We start from the raw sequence: 20237 nt of genomic DNA, 5'->3' as shown, positions 1-20237 counted from the left end.
CATTTTATATATATGCATTTTATATATAATATATAAATATATTTTGAAGTTATTGATACTTTTAACTGATGCTTCTCTGTAGACCATAATATTGAGAATTAATTGAGAAAATATTCCCACTCTGGATGTTGATGAGCCTATAAGTTCAGGGCAAATTCTGCTAAATGGAGGATATTCTCAAATGTTTCTCATATTAAAATGTATAAATATTTCTGCCCCAGTATTTTCACAGGTGCTGTATTTCTACCTCCATCCAGAGCACCTTTCTTCAATAATATTTTTACAAGACAGAGCTCCTAAGTCGTCTCTTTGTGATTCTTTTCAACATTTTGCCAAATGTAGATACTGCAAAATCATAGGCCTTCACAATTTCATCCCATTCTGGTGGAGAATATAAATTTATCCAATTAAAATTAGAAACTCCATCAAAGACAAGATTTTTTCCAAAGCACAATTTTCAAATTAGGTAATTAAACCATTTGAGCTCTCATCTGTTAAGTTGTTCAATTCCTCCCCGGCTTTTGTAGAGAGAAATTTGAGCTCCTTCCTTTTTGCAAGCTTTGTTTTACATAATTGCAACTTGCTGAAAGCTTCAAAAGCTGAATTTTCATGCTACATTCACTGAATAATTCGATTAAATATTTCTGACTGATTTTCCACATAATGCAACCTATATTTAAGTTGCTTTACAAAATGTTATTTTCAGAGGCTCAGGCATTTCTAAAATCCGATTGATGACAGGCAATACAGAGAGAAAATGCATGCAGCCATGCTGAAATGTTGCTTCCGTATTCAACATCAGCTTCTGTCACAGAAGTTTTGTAGATGAGTTAGATACATATATACTCTGATGGTGGAAATATATATCTGTAAATTTTGACATTTGCAGTTTCTATTTTGATTGGTAGAATCCTGGAGCTTGGATGCAGTCGGGAATTTTGTGCACATCACAACCAATTCAAGCACATTTCTGCTGCATAGGTTTTTTAATATGGAACTTTTTTTTTTTAGCGGCAATTCTGTTCTCCATCAAAATTTGTATTCATATGATCACACACTCACAATAACCCACTTTGTCTTCAATGTTGAACTTCCCAACTAAATTTACAATGGCATTAACAATGTCAGATGTTCTGCTTTTGAGGGAAGAATGAATTTCCAAATACTGAATTTTGATCCTTTCAATTAGAGGGGAAAAAAATCAAAGCATTTTGGAATTAACAAATTTTCTAACTGAGGTCTCTGGTGGCACAGATATAAAATTGACATTATTTGACGGTTTGCAAAGGGAGTCAACTCAATCGTCACATTTACTTCAGTTAGAAGCACAAGAAAACTTGAAGCTGATACCAAACAAAACCAGTTTAGAAGCGACACTTGATGCAGATGTAAAGGTGTGCTTCACTGTGACATGTTAGACACGCCTCCTGCAGCTGCACATGCTAAACCATCAGGCACGTTCTTTTTACATGAGCAACTTATGAAGTAGATGCTGATGTTTCTTCCCTATGGCTGTGTCTTCCTGTCTTCTAAGGGGCACTAACATCTCTACTTGCCACCGGGGGTGGACAGGAAATGTTGGCAAATATTTTGCGCAGATTACACAGTCGTCATCAATTCCTTGAGAAAATTAAACATGTAATTCTGGGTTTGGTTTTGTTGTGAGCCAAATGCTGCTAAAAGCATCTGCTGCAAAAATAAAAGCATTGCCAAATAATAAAACAAATAGCTATGGCTGTACATACACAATTAAGGACAAAGCTGCTTTAATGAGAACATTTAGAATACACTACACTCAGCGGTGAGAATGCTTGGCCTCTATTTCCTGCACGTAATTTGTATGATATTAAGCCACAGTTTCCCATATTTTTTCTGACCCTGAGGAGGTCCATGCTTCTCATGAGCATGAGTGGTGCTATACAGGGTGACCGGCTGGGGAAAAAGCTTCCAAAGTTCCCCTGCCATCACCTGCAACCAGAGGTGTTAGCTGTCCCTGACGGTGCCTAAGCGTTTAGCTTTAAGGGCCCGCACCCTGCATGTTATCCCTGAAAAGGAGCTTGCCAGTTAGGATGTGTCTGAACAGGATCAGGGAAAGAGAGATGAGTTGTCATTAGCCGTCTTTAGGATTCAGCCATAATACAGTTCGAATTCTGTTCACTGAACGTATTTCACATGCTACTAGATGAGGCGTTAGAAGAAGCCAGAAAACACTAATAAGAAAACTTCCTAAAATATGTAAGACTTAGGGTAAATGCCACAGCCAATAACAGGATGTCAAGAAAACAAGCATAAACTCGGGGCTCGTCCGAATGAACCGAGCATATAGTCACCCCACTAAGGTCGGCGTAAAGATGGTGGCTTTTGCTTCAAATGGAGATAGAAATTCACTGTGGGGTTCTGAGTAAAGGAATGACATCATCTGATTGAAGTTTTACGGAATCACTCTGGCTGCTACTCTGAAAGTAAAATGCTGGGGGCAAGGGTAGCAGACCAGTTAGGAGCCTATGGCTATGATTTCGCATTGAGGAAAAGAGACAGTAGCTCCCTAGGAGAGAAATAAACGTTCATCCTTAAAACTGTATGTATATAGCTGCAGGGAGGAACAATGAAAGGGGGAAGGAACCACAGGCTCAGATTTCATGTCTGTGCAACCTGTGATTTCATACCAAGTGTACAAGGACGAATCAGAATATCATAGTTCAAAACACCACATGTGAAAACTACTTAATTCCTCTTCTACACTAATTCTATTCTCATCAAGCAACCTCCTAAGTACAACATAGATTCGTGTAGACTTACATATAGGAAGGAAATATATATATACATATATATGTATATAGCAAATACTAGTATCTATTATTCTATTTGATGATTAGACTGTCTCTAACCAGACAATGATAAATTGGATTTCTGGATTTTTTTTTTAAATATCATCTGAGTTTAATTTGTTTCTGTTGGTCCCCTAGAGTGTCATCATCTCTAGGTATACTAATAATTGAATTTCCTAATACATTTAACAGAAAATAAGACATGGAAAGTTGTGGCCTTAGAGGTCACCCTGAAAAGACTTGTCTGAGCTCCCACCTGGCCTTGCCCAGGTAATCCCTGGTCTTCTGGAGTGTTAATTCCAGACATACTGCAACATGCATCTCTGATGCCCAGACAGCAATATCAGAATTCTCCAAGTAAATTAGGGAAGACTCTGTTACCATGCCCTCACTAGAAAAAAATTTAATTCTCAAAGATTTATTCTTCCATGATGATTTTCTCAATTCTCCTCCTTTCCAAAAACAACCACCTTTAAGTTATCATTGAGGGATTTTTCTTGGATATATGATTCTCTCACATCACTCTACATAAGATACAATTAATTTTCAGAAATGCACTCAAACACTTATATTCAAGGTACTCCAATAAATGAAAGTTACCAGCAAGGGACTTGTATCATTCTGAACAGAAGGGACACCTGAAGTCTCAGCAAGGTCAGTCTCCTTTCTGGAATGCTGATCCAGGGAAAGAGGAGCTGAGCTGGAGGATTCATCACTGTCCTGGAGAGTGGAGCGTTCCAGTTCCTCCAATAAGGCATCTATATTATAAGATACAAGAGAAGCATAATACAGAATATGGAAGTCTTCTGGGATAATTTTCCTCCTTAATTATCCCCACTGTGCCTCCATTCATCTTCTTCTTTTGGGTTAGGGTTATTTTCAAATATCTTCTCTTATTCCATATTTTACTTCAAGACTGTGGTCTATTCTACCAGAAGATGTTTAATGCCTCCACATACTGTGACCTATTTCCTATGGTTGCATTCAATTTCACAGCATCACTCAAGAATTTGACTTCCAAGGGGCGCCTGGGTGGCGCAGTCGGTTAAGCGTCCGACTTCAGCCAGGTCACGATCACGATCTCGCGGTCGTGAGTTCGAGCCCCTTGTCAGGCTCTGGGCTGATGGCTCAGAGCCTGGAGCCTGTTTCCGATTCTGTGTCTCCCTCTCTCTCTGCCCCTCCCCCGTTCATGCTCTGTCTCTCTCTGTCCCAAAAATAAATAAAAACGTTGAAAAAAAATTAAAAAAAAAAAAAGAATTTGACTTCTTATAATGCAGCGTATTAATACTTATCATTCATTTTGGGTGGATTGACTACAAAGATCCCCAATAAGAAAAAAGTAAATCCCTGTATATTTTTCCTATCAGAAAAACAGAAGTAATTATATTACATTTTTTCTAAATATACCAAGACAGTGGGGCACCTGGGTGATGCAGTTGGTTAAGCGTCCAACTCTTAGTCTTGGCTCAGGTCATGATCTCACAGTTGGTGAGTTCGAGCCCCACATAGGGCTCTGTGCTGATGGCGAGGAGCCTGCTTGGAATTCTGTCTCTCCTTCTCTCTGCTCCTCCCCCATTTATGCTCTCTCTCTCTCTCTCTCTCTCTCTCTCTCTCTCTCTCAAAAAATAAATAAACTTAAAAAAAATAAATATACCAAGACAGTAACACTTATTCTTAACTCTGATTATTTTTTTCTCTTACATACCAAGCACATGATAAAACTGTCAAAACCAAGTAGAAGTATTCTTTTAGACTATAGGGGGAAAAAAGGGATCATGGAGAAAACAGCTATTGCAAAATCAAGCAAGATGTTGCAATCCAAATACTTGAGACTTGTTTCCCTTGTAGTTTTTTTCAGAAAAACCAATGCACTTTACAAGTAGCACACTACCACGTTTCTGTTATGATGAAATTAATAATAATTAATAAAAATCAACACATTACAGGCACTATGCTCAGGAACTTATATATTTCATTTAGTCATCCTAATGCTTTAAGGCAGGTGATATTATCATCCTTACTTTGTAAATCAGCTACTCCTGATGCAGCCTTGTCTGACTGATCCTGGACTATCTGATCCCAGACCCTGCACTAACTTCAAGTCAAAAATTCCAGTCCCCATCCTCACGCAGATTCTCCGGGCCATCTTGGCATGACTTCTCCGAAGTCACTTCCTCATCCCCATAATGAAATCATTTTATTACAAGTTTTCTCAAATTGTGGGTTGAGATCCATTAGTGGATCTGTGGTGGATTTCTTACCACAGGTCATGTTTTCTTTAAGTTAGCAAAACAGTGGATTATATTATTTCTAAGGATCTGCCTAGGTCTGAAGTCCTCAGATGAGGAAAATGAACTTTACACAGGTCATTAAAAAAACAGATTTTCATTTATTTTAGATATCAGGGGGGATGGGTATTTATTAACGGCATAAGAAAAGACTTAGTCATTTCTGCCCAAAAGTCCATCCACTGATGAACAGATAAAGAAGATGTGGTGTATGTATATACAATGCAATATTATTCAGCCATAAAAAAAGAATGAAATCTTGCCATTTTCAAAGATGTGGATGGAGCTAGAGAGTATCACGCTAAGTGAAATAAGTCAGAGAAAGACAAATACCATATGATTTCACTCATATGTGGAATTTAAGAAACAAAATAGATGATCGTGGCGGGGGTGGGGGAGGGGAGGGAAAGAGAGAGGAAAACCAAGAACCAGACTCTTAACTATACAGAACAAACTGATGGTTATCAGAGAGGAGGTGGGTGGGGGTATGAGTGAAATAGGTGAAGGGGAGTAAGGAGCACACTTGTTGTGATGAGCCCCAGGTGATATATGTAAGTGTCAAATCACTATATGGGACACCTGAAACTAGTATTACACTGCATATTAACTGGCTGGAATTTTTTTTAAAATCTAGTAATGTCTTGCAAGTGAAATTTTCTACAGATCTTTCTTAGTCACCCATCTCATAAAAATATTGAAGTTTATGCATCATTTTAGAGATGAGCAAACTGAGCTAAACTCTTCAAGGCAAACTACCCTTCAAAAACTAACGGCAGTGGAAAAAAAGAGATGAAGGGGAAACTGAGGTTAAAAGAGATTTAAGAAACACAACTAATTTCGATGTGTAAACTTCAATAAAAAGAAAACAAGGAGGAATATTGAACACTGAATATTCAATACTTTAAATAAGCACTGTTAACTTATATTAGATGTAAAAAGACATTTGATAATATTAAGTAATGTCTGTTAACATTTTCCGTGTTTCATGATATTAAAGAACGATTATGAATTTTGTTCGTGATAATGCTATTATGGTTATTTGTATATGTACATATTTATTTTAGAGATTAATACTGAATTATTTACCAATGACATGAATGTAATATCCGATTATCACTTTAACATAATCCAAGAGTGGGGCGCCTGGGTGGCTCAGTCGGACAAGTGTTGGACTTTGGCTCAGGTCATGATCTCACCATTCACGTCGGGCACATGGGGCTTTGAGCTCACAGCTGCCAGCAAGGATCCTGCTTCAGATTCTCTGCCTCCCTTTCCCTCTGCCCCTCCCCACCACGTGCATGCTTTCTCTCTCTCTCTCTCTCTCTCTCAAAAATAAATAAACATTAGGGGCACCTGGGTAGCTCAGTTGGTTGGGCGTCTGACTTCAGCTCAGGTCATGATCTCATAGCTTGTGAGTTCAAGCCCCGCATCGGGCTCTGTGCTGACAGCCCAGAGCCTGGAGCCTACTTCAGATTCTGTGTCTCCCTCTCTCTCTCTGCCCCTCCCCCACTCACACTCTGTCTCTCTCTCTCCTTCAAAAATAAACATTAAAAAAAAAAAAAAATAATCCAGGAGTGAAAGGAATGGATGGGTGTATTAATGAAATAAGATTGGCCAAGAGCTGATGATTGTTTACGCTGGTTGATAGGTATACTAGATTTCATTAAACTATTTTCTTTACTTCGTATATTTTAAAATTGCTGATAATAAAAGATTTTTTTAAATGAACAAAAAAGAAAAGGAAAACTAAAGTAGAAAGAGAAAGCAAAACTTTTTTCTAATAACCTTACTAGCCAGAATGAATGCCAAACTGAGTTCCAAAGTTTTATTCGGTGCCCCTCCATTAAGACGTAGCCCCCCCCCCTTTTGTTTTCTATTTTCTAAGCTTCACTCCAACCAGAAGTCATACATCTCCTTGGATTCAAAATAAAAGAGCATTTACAATAAAGATTAGGGGAGAGAGGAGACCCTCCATGAGGCACACACAACATCTCTAGGAGTAGGTTACACACCAAAGTTAGTGAAACTCTCCCCGCTGGGTCATGAGTTAACAGGCCTCCCTCTTCCCGTTTCCTATGAATGCACATACACCAACACCCGAGATTATCTTGCTTTCTGCCAGATTCCGTAATTTGAAGATGACTAACTTCAGTATGACAAATGCAGGGTTACAAGGGGTGGGGGGTGGTAGTACGCTGAAAACTCCACAGTCCTTCTCTGTGGTGCTTCATCTGTGGAAATCCAATCATGTCAACATTAACATGAAAGGAGTAAGGTGAGGTCTCTTGGGGGATCTCACTGGATTGTAAAGCTTTCATTCAGAGCCAGAGGCTGCTCCTGGTTCCCCATTAGCTGGCCTCCCTGAGTAATGAAGCTTCAGGTAAAAGCTGGTGGCTGCAAACTACCGACCTTGGAGGAGATACTGCAAAAAGAAAATATCTGCCTGCCTTTGCTGACCTGTCACCTGTTAGGAGGTTTGGTACTTTCCCCCTTTCTCCATTTCTGGACCAGGTTTCTCTACCATTTCATCCTGCTCAACTAGGGCAAAACTGTACAAATCTAATTTGTAATTTTTTTAAGTATCTGGGTTGTTCTACTGGCTGGAACACACTTCTAAAACAGGAGAGGGATGCCTGGGTGGCTCAGTTGTTTGAGTCTCTGATTCTTGATTTTGGCTCAGGTCATGATCTCACAGTTGGTTGAGTTTGAGCCCTGCATCAGGCTCTGTGCCGACAGCGTGGAGTCTGCTTGGGATTCTCTCTCCCTCACTCTCTGCCCTTCCCTGGCTCATTCTCTCTCTCTCTCTCTCCATCTCAATAAATAAACAAATAAACATTAAAAAAAAAAACAATAGGAGAACACCTTGTAGATTAATCAGTTTTGGTGTTAGGGGTTCCTGAGAGCGATACTGAACAAGTTTATTATTTTTCTTAGTTTTCTCATTGGAAATAAAAAGTGGATAATACCTATTTCAGAGAGTTGCTTCAGACACTAACATGATTAATATCTGTAAAAACGTTAGGTTTTAGCTTAACTCGCTGAATACTTATTAGTTCCCTTTTGAATTACCTGCGTGAAAGCCATTAGGTGTTGCTAAAATACGAAAGAAGGGCTAGATTCTAGTGAGCTGGACTTTGAACTTAGAAACGTGAACTTCCCCAATTCTCACACAGAATAAGAATGTGGATTCTAATCCAAGTCCAAAACATGTTCTACCCCAAGCAGCAAAAGAGAGACTTCACCTTCAAAACAGTTTTGTGTCTATTAAATACCACCTTTCCCTCTTCATTAACATCTCTTTCCTCCTATAATTTGCCTTTCTTCCTTTCTCTGCTCCTCGCGCTCTCAAATTACACTCCCAATAACTAACACTCCCAATAATTAACAACAGCAACAAAAGACAATATGCGAGATACGTTTTGTTGTTGTTGTTGTTGTTGTTGTTCACACTTTTGACATACCCCAGACATACAAAAACCCGTAACACTATGGAATTAATACAGCTTGGAAAGCGAGTAAAGGTTAGTGACTCAGTGTTAGGAAGGATGCCAGCAACAAAGGTCAGCCGAGGATAAAGAATGAATCCCAAGAATGACAAAGCTTCCATTACTCCAAAGATTTGAAGTCAGCGATCTCTCTGAGCCATGTGGCCAATTGTTTCACTGCTGGTTTTAATTGTTTGAAGTGGAAAGAGTATCATATTTGCAGTCCGTAGTAATCTGTTCCTTGAGAATTCCTCCAAATAAAGAGCTTAGCAACAGAATTGCTGGAGTTATTGTGCTAATTCTCCTTGGTTTAATACTAAACCATGGAACAAATGAAACCACCCTGGCCTTTCTCCAACCTTTACAGATGTCTCATTCTTGCTCTTCCATTTCTTCTCCTCACCAACACCATCTATCCCTCCCCCCTTTTTTTTCTTCCTAAATCATATCTCTGCAGGTGCCAACTGTGTGACCACCCTGTGACCTCCAATAGTCGCCAAGGGGCAAATACTCATAATAAACAATTCAGTCCAAAAGTATTTGTGCATGGTTTACTCCGCTAAGCACCAAACTCTGCCTGTTTGTGCCACTAAAAGAGTGCACCCGGAGTTCCCCAAGAACAATCCTAGTTCCTCACGCTTCACTCTTGGTTGGGCTGAGGTCAAGAGAGAAGTGGAAACAAAATCTTCCAGCAGCACCCTCCCCCTGGCTAGAAGTACATCCCACCACACAGAGATGGTAGCCAAGTCTTCATTCCTTCAGTTTCCCCTCCAGGAAGGTCCTCACTCACCTAACTCTTCCATTGTCACGCACCCCAAGATGCGCTGGTCCCACAGGTTGTGAGGAACTGTTTTAGCATGTGCTGAAGAGGACTGCAAAGGAACTGAACGAAACAGCATGAAGCAGCCTCTATAACCCTTTTTGGTTCCTGTATTTGCGTAGCACTTCCTCTCTTTTGATTTGGTGAGTTTTTTTTTTTTCTTTTCTTTTTGAAAAGTTAGGGTTCTAAAAATGGGACATAGAAAGATGGGTAGTAGGATTTGAGTTCTGTTAGTGCATTGGACAGGGTGATAAAGATTCAAAATTAACTTTGAAAAAATTGAACTCCTACTATGTGCCAGGATTCATCTTGAATTCATGGGAGTGGCAGATTTGTACTTGTTTCCTCCAGTGTGGCTGGAGCATCAGAAAACCTGCTGTGTGTGAGTGTATGTGAGTATGTGTATGCGTGTGTGTGCACATAAAGCTGGGGACCACAAAAGCAGTTTCCTTCATAAAATTTCCATCAGTTAACCAGCACCCAATTCGTTTTGCTGTCTTCATTCACTTAATTATCCTGAAACTATGCTTCCCTGCTTTCCTGAATAGACTGTAAATCCATTAAAAGCAGGGCAGAGTAGTAGTCACATTTAGATTTTCAGGGCCTGGCTACGTCTGTGGTCCAAAACACAACCAACTACAGCAGTCATGAAGAATGAAATGGGAAGACAAGACACAAGGCGTTAAGCTGCAGATGTCTCAGTGAAGCACAATTTCTGCTTAGCTATGTTGCTTTCTAGCAATTTCTCTGAAAAAGGACACTGAGATTAACTTTCATCTTTTACCACTCTGATTTTACTCACCTTGAATGAAATAAAACATTTACAAAAGGCCTCCTATGAGAAGGCAGTGTGTGAAGAACTATAATTATGGCCCTGTGAAACAGATATTATCTCCATCTCTACCAGTAGTGAAATAAATTCAAGGAATGGTAACTTGAGGAAATTAACAGAATTATAGGTAGCTTTACTATTTACTATAATCCAGAGAGAGAGAATCTAAAGCAGGCTTCTCACTGTCAGTGCAAAACCCGAGGTAGGGCTCAAACCCACCAACCCACGAACTGTGAGATTGCAACCCATGAATTGTGAGATCGTGACCTGAGCTGAAGTCAGATGCTCAACCAACCGAGTCACCCAGGTGCCCCAATCCAGATTTAGTTTCAATGCCTGTGATCTTTCCTCTGCAATCCAGTGGTCTTTTTTTTTTTTTTTTTTTTTTGGTTGATCTAAAGGAATTATTGATTCTTTCATTCCCTCCTGACACAAAGATTTTTTTTTTTTAATCAAAAGATTCCCACTCTGCATTACTTTGAGCAGCCATTGGATGTCAGTGCTGTTCCAAAAGTCCAGATGGGTTTGAAAAAATTCCCATCCACACTAATCTGTAGTTTTTACAACTGAAATGTCACTAGTCCTATGAAAGTGCAGAACACTCGACAGCAAATATGCCATTTGCCTCATCTGAACTGGTAACTAAGCCAAGACACCAAGGAAAAATGCACTTCAGCACTTGGCTTGCAAATATTAGACTCCATCTGCAGTTTAACTTAATGATTTATGTGAAATTTAGAATTGGATCCCCAGATCTTGTTTCCAACTGCTTTCTCTGGGGGGTTTTAACCCTGGATGTTTTATTTTCTAGGGGTAAGAACCATTCTCTCACATCGCTTCCTGGGTATAGTTCATGAAAAGCAGTAAGGAAGGAATGCAGGAGTCACTGACTGCAACTTGGAAAACAAATGGAAACTCCCATTTGACGCATTAGGATAATATAGTTGCATACGCTAGTGAACAGACAGGTAATTTCTGACAAAGCTGCTATTCTGACCGTGCTTCCTGTGCAGCAGAAACATTCAAAACCACAGAAGCCAAGTGGCTTTGAGGGAGGGAGCATGAAAGAGGCCTTGGGTTTCTCTGAGTAGGTCACAGAATCATGATAACAACCCTTCACCCTACCCCCTTCCCTGCAGCCCAGGGACCACAGCCAAGTTAGGCAGCTGACACCAGCTCCTTGGCACCAACATCTGGTAAAACGGCAACTCTAGAATCCTTTCTGCAAACTTTTATTTAAAAAAAAAAATTTTTTTTTTACCGTTTATTTTTAATAGACACAGAGAGACAGAGTGCGAGTGGGGTAGAGACAGAGAGAGACGAAGACACAGAATCCAAAGCAGGGTCCAGGTTCTGAGCTGTCAGCACAGAGCCCCACGTGGGGCTGGAACCCACCAGCTGTGAGATCATAACCCGAGCTGAAGTCCCAGGCTTAATGGACTGAGCCACCCAGGCGCCCCTCCACAGACTTTCATTAAGAACCAAATGAGTGGTGGGTTTGTGCTATGCGCCAAGCACCCGACGGATCCAGATTCAGTGCCTGACCTCTAGGAGCTCACGGGTCACACGTAAGATGACGAGGCGTATACTGCAAATATGAACGCTAGGAGGTGCAAAGTAACCAACCCAGGCCACTGTGAACGTGGCCACCCAAGAAATGTGTCGCCAACACCGATTCCAAAGTCGGGAAAACAGTCCTAAGCTATCCCAACCAGCAACTGCCCCGACAACCCAGCTGGGATCTGTGCAAGTTTCGCGGCCTAACCCGGAAATACTACCTCCTTGAAAGAACAGACGCCCACTGCAGAACGAGTAAACTACCTTTCCCATCGTGCATCACTCAAAACCTCCCAGCATCCTCTACGCCTCCGGTTGCCTGTCATCTTTTCCTAAAGCTCAGGATATTCAGGACTTCATCTCCCAGGATGCCTTTTGACAAGTTGACCCTGCGCATGCGCCAAGAGGCGGGCCCTCCTTGCCCTCACGACCCCGCCTCTGTTCTACCGCCGCCATTTTTTCAGAGACTTTCATCCGGCAGCCGACGGCGTTTTTTTTCTTAAAGGAGAAGCGACAACTCAAAAAATTTTCCCCTTCTTTCCGCAAGACCTGGCGGCGCTGGGGACAGAAAGGCCACAGACAGGAAAGTGGGGTCGGGGTGGAGGCAGAAGAACGCCAAGGCTACTTCCACGGCTTAAGGAAGAAGGATAGAAAGAGCCCTGTGGCATTAGCGGCTCCTTAGGGAGGCAGGTGCGCGCGCAGCCAGTCCAGGGTGCGCGCGAGGCGGGGAAAAAGGTGCGTTTTCCTCCCACCAATCTCCTCGCGGGACCTGCTCCTCCCACTGCCCCTAGCGCGCGTTGAGCTCGTGGGGCGGGGGAGGGGGGGAGGAAGGTCACTTTAGGATTGTCGCGAGACGCAGCCGTTTAACGGTGAGAACGGGTGCGCGGGGAAGGAAACCTCGCGCGCTCCCTTAGAGCCGTTTCCTGATTGGTTGAAGGAAGGGGTGGGGGAGGGAACCTGGTACGTCGCTGCGTGAGAGGCCGCGAGGGGCAGGGCGAAGAAGCCGTCCCTCCTCTCCGATTGGTCCGCTGCACGTCTGTGGCGGGCGCGCGCGCCGCCAGCGGTAGCGGGCCTTGAGTGGCAGGGGGTGGGGGGGGCGCCCTCGGAGCCGGGCGGAGGGGAGGGGGGAAAGAGGAGCGCTGAGTGAGATTGAGCCGGACGCTCCGGGAGGCGAAGGGGGCGGGGGGAGCAGCGCCGCGGCCGCCGCCGCCTCCGCCTCCGCCGCCTGGGACGAGGGGGTGGGGGACGGACGAGCCCCGATGCCGGGGGAGACGGAAGAGCCGAGACCCCCGGAGCAGCAGGACCAGGAAGGGGGAGAGGCGGCGGCGGCCAAGGCGGCTCCGGAGGAGCCCCAACAACAGCCCCCTGAGGCGGCGGCGGCGGCGGCGCCTGCAGGGACCACTAGCAGCCGCGTGCTGAGGGGAGGTCGGGACCGGGGCCGGGCCGCTGCGGCCGCCGCCGCCGCCGCTGTGTCTCGCCGGAGGAAGGCCGAGTATCCCCGCCGGCGGAGGAGCAGCCCCAGCGCCAGGCCTCCCGACGCCCCAGGGCAGCAGTCCCAGGCCGCGAAGCCCCCGTCTCCAGCTCAGGGCAAGAAGAGTCCGCGACTCCTGTGAGTAACGCAGTCTTTCAGGCGGTGGGAAAGACCCCCCTCTGTCCGCACGCAACCTTCTCGGCTCCCGTAGCGCCCACTCCACGTGACATCCTGCCTGCTCTGCCCCCTGCCGGCTCGCGCGCCAGATGTCACGCCGCCTCCCTGCTAGCTGTCCCGTCGCTCCTCTCTGGCCCTCCCCCGTGCCCTCCGTCCGCGGGGCCACTTCCCCTCTCCCCGAGGTCGTCCTTTGTGGGATACACCTTTCCTGCGCCTTTAGCGGCTCTCCTCTTCCCCGCCGCCGCAGGCTTCGCCCGCGCTCTGGCATCTGCACTCCCTTTGTCAGCCTGTCCCTTCCCCTCGTAAGGCGGCCCTCCAGTATTACATCACATCCCCATTAGGAAATCAACAGCACGGTCTTGGCTTCTAAAGTGTGTGGCCCCCACCCCCCCTTCCCATTAATTAGCTCGAGAGCCAGTTGTATGAGCAGCTTTATGTAGTTTGTTCCACTCTGCTGAATTTTCACATCACGTTTCACTTGTTTGAGGAATCTGGTGCTTAGGAGGGTGAAACGTGGCTCTGCCAATTTTAAGTGTAGTCTTTCACATAGCAGAATCAGATGGGTATCTTTTAGTGGTTTTCCTTTTATTTTATTTTATTTATTTATTTATTTAGTTTTAGTTTTTGCTTCTCTGCTTGTGCTTATGCTCCAACGTAGGAACTTCATCCTTAAAAGACAATTCTTCAAGGAATTCTGTTATCACCTAGGGATAATGGAGGGACCAGGAACAAATAGTTAAAGATGTTTCTATGTCGGAAATACTGAGTACGTGTGTTTGTAAATTGTAGAAATTAATCATATTAGCCATTGAATTCGTCGCTGAAAACATTTTTATCTTTCGACTTTCAAGTGAAAAAAATGGGTAAAAGGGAAAATTGGAGTGGGGGAATTACAGTTTTAAGTGCCCCCTCCCAAAGATAGTGTGGCAAGATTTGGCTTATCCCAAATTTAAAACTTGAAAACACCTCTTCCAAAATTAAAACTTAAGTCTCTGACTTGCATTCTTGTCTTAGAAGCCCCTCAGAAAGAGATAAAATTCAGAGGTGTTAGATGTACTTCAAATTTTTGAATGTTATTTAACATAATCCGTAATCCATAATCCAATCTGTACATACAAATCATTTGGCTGCGATTGGGATTCTAATTCCTGTAGATTAATTACAGTCACAAAAACTTTTAAGATTGTGTATTTAATCTCACCAGTTTGAAAAGAGCTATCATTACCCTTACTTGGATTAAGTTCCTTGGACAAATTTCTTCAACTGCGTGTGCTTTAGTTTCATTGTTTATAGGAGCTAATGTTAATCCTTATGAGATGAATTAGAATTAAGTACAGCACGTGAAGCACTTAACACAAAGCCTAGTACGTACTACATGCAGTCTTTGCTAAAAGTTAGTTTTGAGTGGTGGTAGCATACCAGAGACGTAAGCGGTGCGTGGTGGTTTTATGTGAGCTCTGCAAAGTTGGGATTTTTTTTTCCATTTCCTTCTTTTGCCACACCTGGGAAAGTTAATAACCTCATAATACATTTTTAAATGCCCTTCCATTCTCACCTACCCATCTGAGTAAAATATACCTAAACTTCCTTGCTCATTTCCCTCCCACTTTCCTACCAGTTTTACTTACAGAAATGATGTCTCAACCTGATGACACCTAGTGCAATAGTTTTTTTTCCATTTCTTTGGTTTTTTTCCCCTAACTCTTGGCAAAAAAAGTACTTACGAGTCTTTTTACTTTAAAACAGTTGAACTTGGATGAAGATGACTTAATTAAATCCCTTCAGTTTTTTTCCTCCATATTATTCCCTGGGGGGAGAAAGATAGAGCCTTAATTCTTAGTGTCCTTCCCTTTTATCCAGTATTGCAAAAGATAGTAGTGTTCTCTTACCTTCTCTTAGCCTCAGAACTGTCTCTTAAAGTTACGCAATTTTGATCAGATTGTTAAAATAAATTTTCCTAGTAATAATTTACTGCATGCCCTAGAAATCAAAGGAGTTCTAAAGCATTTCAGTTAACTAAACCATGATTGAGCAGTAACTGGGCCCGGTACCCTGTTGGGCGAGGCTTTATAAAGGTAAATGAGACATTGTCCTGGTCTTGAAGGACTTTGCAGTCTGAAGGAAAGATGCAGTGATTAGTGCAGGTTTGTGAAACATGTATGCATGGTTTATGGATTTTCAGAGTGATAAAGTAAACTTTAAAACTAATCAGTTAAAATTATTTAACCGTTCAAGATATTTCAGAAGGTTTTTTTCTTTTTTTTTTCATGTTTGTTTATTTTGAGAGAGAGGTGGGGTCAGGAGGGAGGGACAGAGAGAGAGGGGGAGAGATAATCTCGTGCAGGCTCAATGGTGTCAGTGCAGAGCCTGACACAGGGCTCAGTCTTGGGGCTCAGTCTCGCAAAGCATGGGATCATGACCTGAGCTTAAATCAAGAGTTGGATGCTTAACCACATTACCCACTGAGCCACCCAGGCACCTCTCGTGAGGTTTTGAGTATCAGTTTACTGAACCCTGGTCAAGTATTCTCTGACCTTCTTCTCTATTTTCCTAACAACATATGGCAATTTTTTAAAAAGAAGGAAGAGATTTAATCTCTGTCTTAATTACTTGTTCTTTTCAGGTTCTTTTACATATTCCAACGTTTCCTCCTATAAATTCTCAGTAATAGCTGTTTCACCTACATTTGTTTCTCTTGATTGAAGAGACAGCAAAGTGTACAGTAGTTTAAAAGGTTAATAGCTACAGGGATTTGGATTGTTTGAAACCTCTTTTTTTGTTAGAAGGCAAAGTAATGAAGTAGAAAAAGATTGGACTAGATAGTTTCTGCTCCCAGCTTTCTACTACTCACTAAGTGACCTTGGACAAGTTACTTAAGCTCTTTAAATTAGTGTCTTCATCAATAACTGACAATTTATGATTTGTGAAGTTAGCTTTATAATTAAGTGATAACTAGGTTACAGTTTTTAATATACATTTATGCTTGTAACAATGTTTTCGTTTACATTGAAACATTCAAAAGTTAATGAACAGGAAATCCTTATGGAAGGAAATGATTTTTCAGTGAATTTGCTCAAAAGAAAGGCATAAAGTTAAATGCTAGAAACATTTTAAAATAAAACTTTAAGGCTAATTATAAGAAAAGATAAACCAAATATGAAGAAAGGTTTTTATATCAGTACTATTGAAGAATTTGGTTCATCATTTGCTGTATTTTGGCCAATAAGCTTAAGAGTTCAGATTCTTATATTTTAATTGCAGATGTTTATATACATGTCTAATTTTTATTTTATTAATAACATTTTTTAAATGTTTATTTTTGAGAGAGATAGACACAGTGTGAGCAAGGGATGGGGCAGAGAGAGAGAGAGAGGGAGACCCAGAATCTGAAGCAGGCTCCAGGCTCTAAGCTGTCAGCACAGAGCCTGATGTGGGGCTCAGACCCACAAACCGTGAGATCATGACCTGAGCCAAAGTTGGACGCTTAATGGACCGAGTCACCCAGGCACTCCTAATCCACGTCTCATTTTAAAGTATATGTACATTTCTCGGGGTGCCTGGGTGGTTCAGTTGGTTAAGTGTCTGACTTCTGCTCAGGTTATGATCTCATGGTTTGTGAGTTCTAGCCATGCATGGGGCTCACTGCTGTCAGTGCAGATCCCACTTCAGATCCTCTGTTCCCTTCTCTCTCTGCCTCTCCCCGCCACTCTCCCATGCTCTCGCTCGCTCTCTCTCTCTCTCTCTCTCAAAAATATTTTTTAAAAAAACTATATGTACATTTCTACCATTTTTTTTTCTGAATTCATCAAGTTAAAACATCTGCTTTTTACTAATACGGAAACTAATTCTTAAACTAAAAGTAGGTTAGATTGCAAAAAAGGCTTCTTTTTGTTCTACCATGATCATAAGGCCTGTGTTTAGCCAATGCACTTCGTGTAAAACTTCAGTAAATACTTTTTTAAACTTATAGCTATTGAGTAACCCTATTGGCTAAAATGGAGTATTCTTAGAGGGACTACTACAGGTTTCGGGGGAGGTTATAAATGAAGGAAACAAATATTGCTCTATTTTCTGGTACATGGCATTCCATTTTTGGTGTATTTTCTTGCTTAAAGTAAAATGGTAGTAAACCTTTGGGTGACACTTTCTTGCTATTTCCTTTTGTAAGGTGTCATGATAATGGGAATGAAAAGGCAGTAATATTCTGAATTGAAACAGCTTTTGAGACTCTTTGGAGAAAGCTCCAGTTGTAGAAGTTTAAAATTCTGAGCCTTCCTCTTATGGTGATCAATATGGTAATAGAAACATGTTAGCATTCCAAACGGTTTTTGGAAAGTTTATTGCATAGTTTCAAAATTTAGCAATTAAATCTGTACTTCTCCTTTAGAGTTCGGATGATTAGCAGTTATCTTATGTTAATTATTAACTGGGATGTTGATAATATAATTTAAAGTAAAGTTATAATACCAAGCTTTAAAAAAAAAAGTGGGATGAGAAAATGATAGCTGTTCTTTCTAAGGAGAACAGATTTTTGTATTATGCTATGGCTTCTGTATTTGGACATTCTTTTATTACATAAGATTTTCATTTATATCAGGGTTACTTTCAAAAAATAAAAAAAAAACCAAACCAACTTTGTACTGCTTCAGAAATACTGTGTGACATCTTTACAATACAGACCCAAGACCTGAGGACTTTTGAATTTGGGTAATGACTCCAGGGGCAGGGGTTCATTTTACCACACTCAACAGTTATGAATGATAGAAATGTTAACAAATTTAAGACAAGATAGTAACATTTTTAAAAATCCATTTATAACACATAAAACTCTTTGCTGTTGCTATCTAATTTGTAAAGTACAAATTATATTTATTTCTAAGGTCCAGTCTTTTGCTTTGTAGAAATAGATTTTGACTTGGGTATAACAAATGAATAATTTGGGGTTTTCTGTTAGGTTCATTAAATTTTTCTTATGAAAATTGTCAAGTATACACAAAGTAGAGAAAACAGTACAGTGAAATCTCCATAGTTGTCAAGATTTTGCTCGTTACCTCTATCTCCCTTCTCCTCCCCGCTTTTTTTGACAGACATACCTTAGAGAAAATCTCAAACGTTTTATTTCACCCCTAGTTACTGCATTTAGTAAAATAAGGACATTTTCTTACATAACCACTTAATATAATCAGCAATATTTCCTTTGTATTAATCTTTTTATAGTTAGAAACTGTCTTGAAGAATACTGTAGCTGTGTGCTGTCAGATATGATAGCTATTTAAATTTACATTAATCAAAATTAAAAATTCACTTCCTCAATTACATAAGCTATTCCAAGCACTCAGCCACATGTGACTATCATATTGGAAAGTGCAGATATATAGTATTTTCATCATTGCAGAAAGTTCTATTGACCACACTACTCTAGGTGCTTTCTGCATCACTCTGGAGATGAACCTGAAAGAGATAAATATCTGTGTTTTAAGAAAGTGTGCAAGATTGTTCTTTTAATAGTTGATTCTCATTTCTTTCAGATGCGTGGACAAAGTAACAACTGACAAAGGTAAGACTTGATCATTCTTATCTGTCGTGTACATTACACTGGTTGTTTTATAATCTGATAGAAAATAGAATAAACTGCAGCCTAATGATTCAGATTGTTCTCATTTAAAAGTGACTTTTATTTAGTAAAAAATTATTGGTGTGATTAGAACCTATTTAGATACTAGGTTTGGGCAAGTGGAACATTTTGGCATTATTTGGAAACCTAATCAGTGTGAAATCAGATTATCTCATTTCAGTTTATTGCAATTTGTTTTTAGCTATATGGTTTTTTAGTAAAGTAACAGAAATGATACACAATATACAGAGTATAGACAAAATCTTGGTGCCTGTAGAGACTCAAATTATAAATGCAGTTTGAAGAATGTGAGAAGAAAAGTGTTCTAAGATTTCATTCAGCCTGATGAATCATTAAATGGGATCATTAGACTGTTTCTCTTTAAAAGAGTTTTACCAAACCAAATATAGGTATTAAATGTAGTCTTCTGCTTATCTGGATTATGAAAGAAAGCTAATGTCCACCTTTTTAAAAACAAAAAACAACTTTTTTTTTTAAAAGACTTTATTCTGGCTTTGCAGATTGGATTATTAAAATAGCCCCTAACATGCTGGGCCAGTTGCTCAGTCATTATATGTATATATTTTTTCTAGTTATTGCCTGCATTTCTTGATGCTAAATCAAATATGCAGCATCCGTTTTAAGACTGGAACAAGTATACTTTTAAGTGCATTTCATTTATTGTGTCTGACAAATCTAACTGAGGCTTGGCCAATTATGTATGTACATGTGTTTATGTATGTATGTGTGTGTTTATATACATACATATGTTCGTATGTATTAAGATTTTTCTCATCATAAAGAATGCTTTGAGAAAATGTAACATGTATAAGGCAAGTTTAAACCCTGGATTTTAATGCCATGTAGAAGAATGACAGTGTGATTAGGAACCAGTGACTTAAATTGGTGGCTGCTTTGTAAATAATTAGATACCAGTTACCAGGTTTTTTTTTTCCTCTGAATTTTAGAACCTGAGGCTAGTATTTCATATCAGGCAGAAATATTTATTCTAGGCAAATTTTTTTGTGTAGAAAACTTTGCATGACCAGTTTGCTGCTCTTACTTGGAAAATAGAGTCTGCCAAGAATGGAAGGTCTAACGTTCCTTATTCAGAGATCATTTTGAAATGTTATATTGTGAAGAAAACATAGACAGGTGGCAATCA

General features: G+C 40.7%; 2 protein-coding genes across 4 annotated transcripts in view; one reads left to right on the top strand and one right to left on the bottom strand.

The window, feature by feature from the left end:
* The window catches only part of LPXN (leupaxin), a 41014-nt gene extending 28139 nt beyond the window's left edge, over positions 1–12875 (bottom strand). The window contains exons 1-2 of one of the 2 annotated variants that reach the window (XM_040495073.1): positions 12075–12875; positions 3429–3586 (exon numbers count right to left, since the gene is read on the bottom strand). In XM_040495073.1, the coding sequence (XP_040351007.1) occupies positions 3429–3586; positions 12075–12090 (174 nt within the window). In that variant the 5' untranslated portion in view covers positions 12091–12875. Of the gene's footprint in view, positions 1–3428; positions 3587–9391; positions 10150–12074 lie in introns of those variants that run through there. The other variant, XM_040495072.1, reaches the window with a different exon arrangement.
* A 92-nt stretch (positions 12876–12967) lies between these two features.
* The window catches only part of ZFP91 (ZFP91 zinc finger protein, atypical E3 ubiquitin ligase), a 46905-nt gene continuing 39635 nt past the window's right edge, over positions 12968–20237 (top strand). The window contains exons 1-2 of one of the 2 annotated variants that reach the window (XM_040495071.1): positions 12968–13419; positions 18987–19015. In XM_040495071.1, coding sequence (XP_040351005.1) covers positions 13070–13419; positions 18987–19015 — 379 coding nt within the window. In that variant the 5' untranslated portion in view covers positions 12968–13069. The remainder of the gene's footprint in view (positions 13420–18986; positions 19016–20237) is intronic. The other variant, XM_040495070.1, reaches the window with a different exon arrangement.

The sequence above is a fragment of the Herpailurus yagouaroundi genome, unplaced genomic scaffold (genome assembly GCF_014898765.1).
Source record: "Herpailurus yagouaroundi ecotype Mexico unplaced genomic scaffold, PumYag 187, whole genome shotgun sequence".
NCBI lineage: Eukaryota > Metazoa > Chordata > Mammalia > Carnivora > Felidae > Herpailurus > Herpailurus yagouaroundi.
This window is presented reverse-complemented; position numbering and strand designations above follow the sequence as displayed.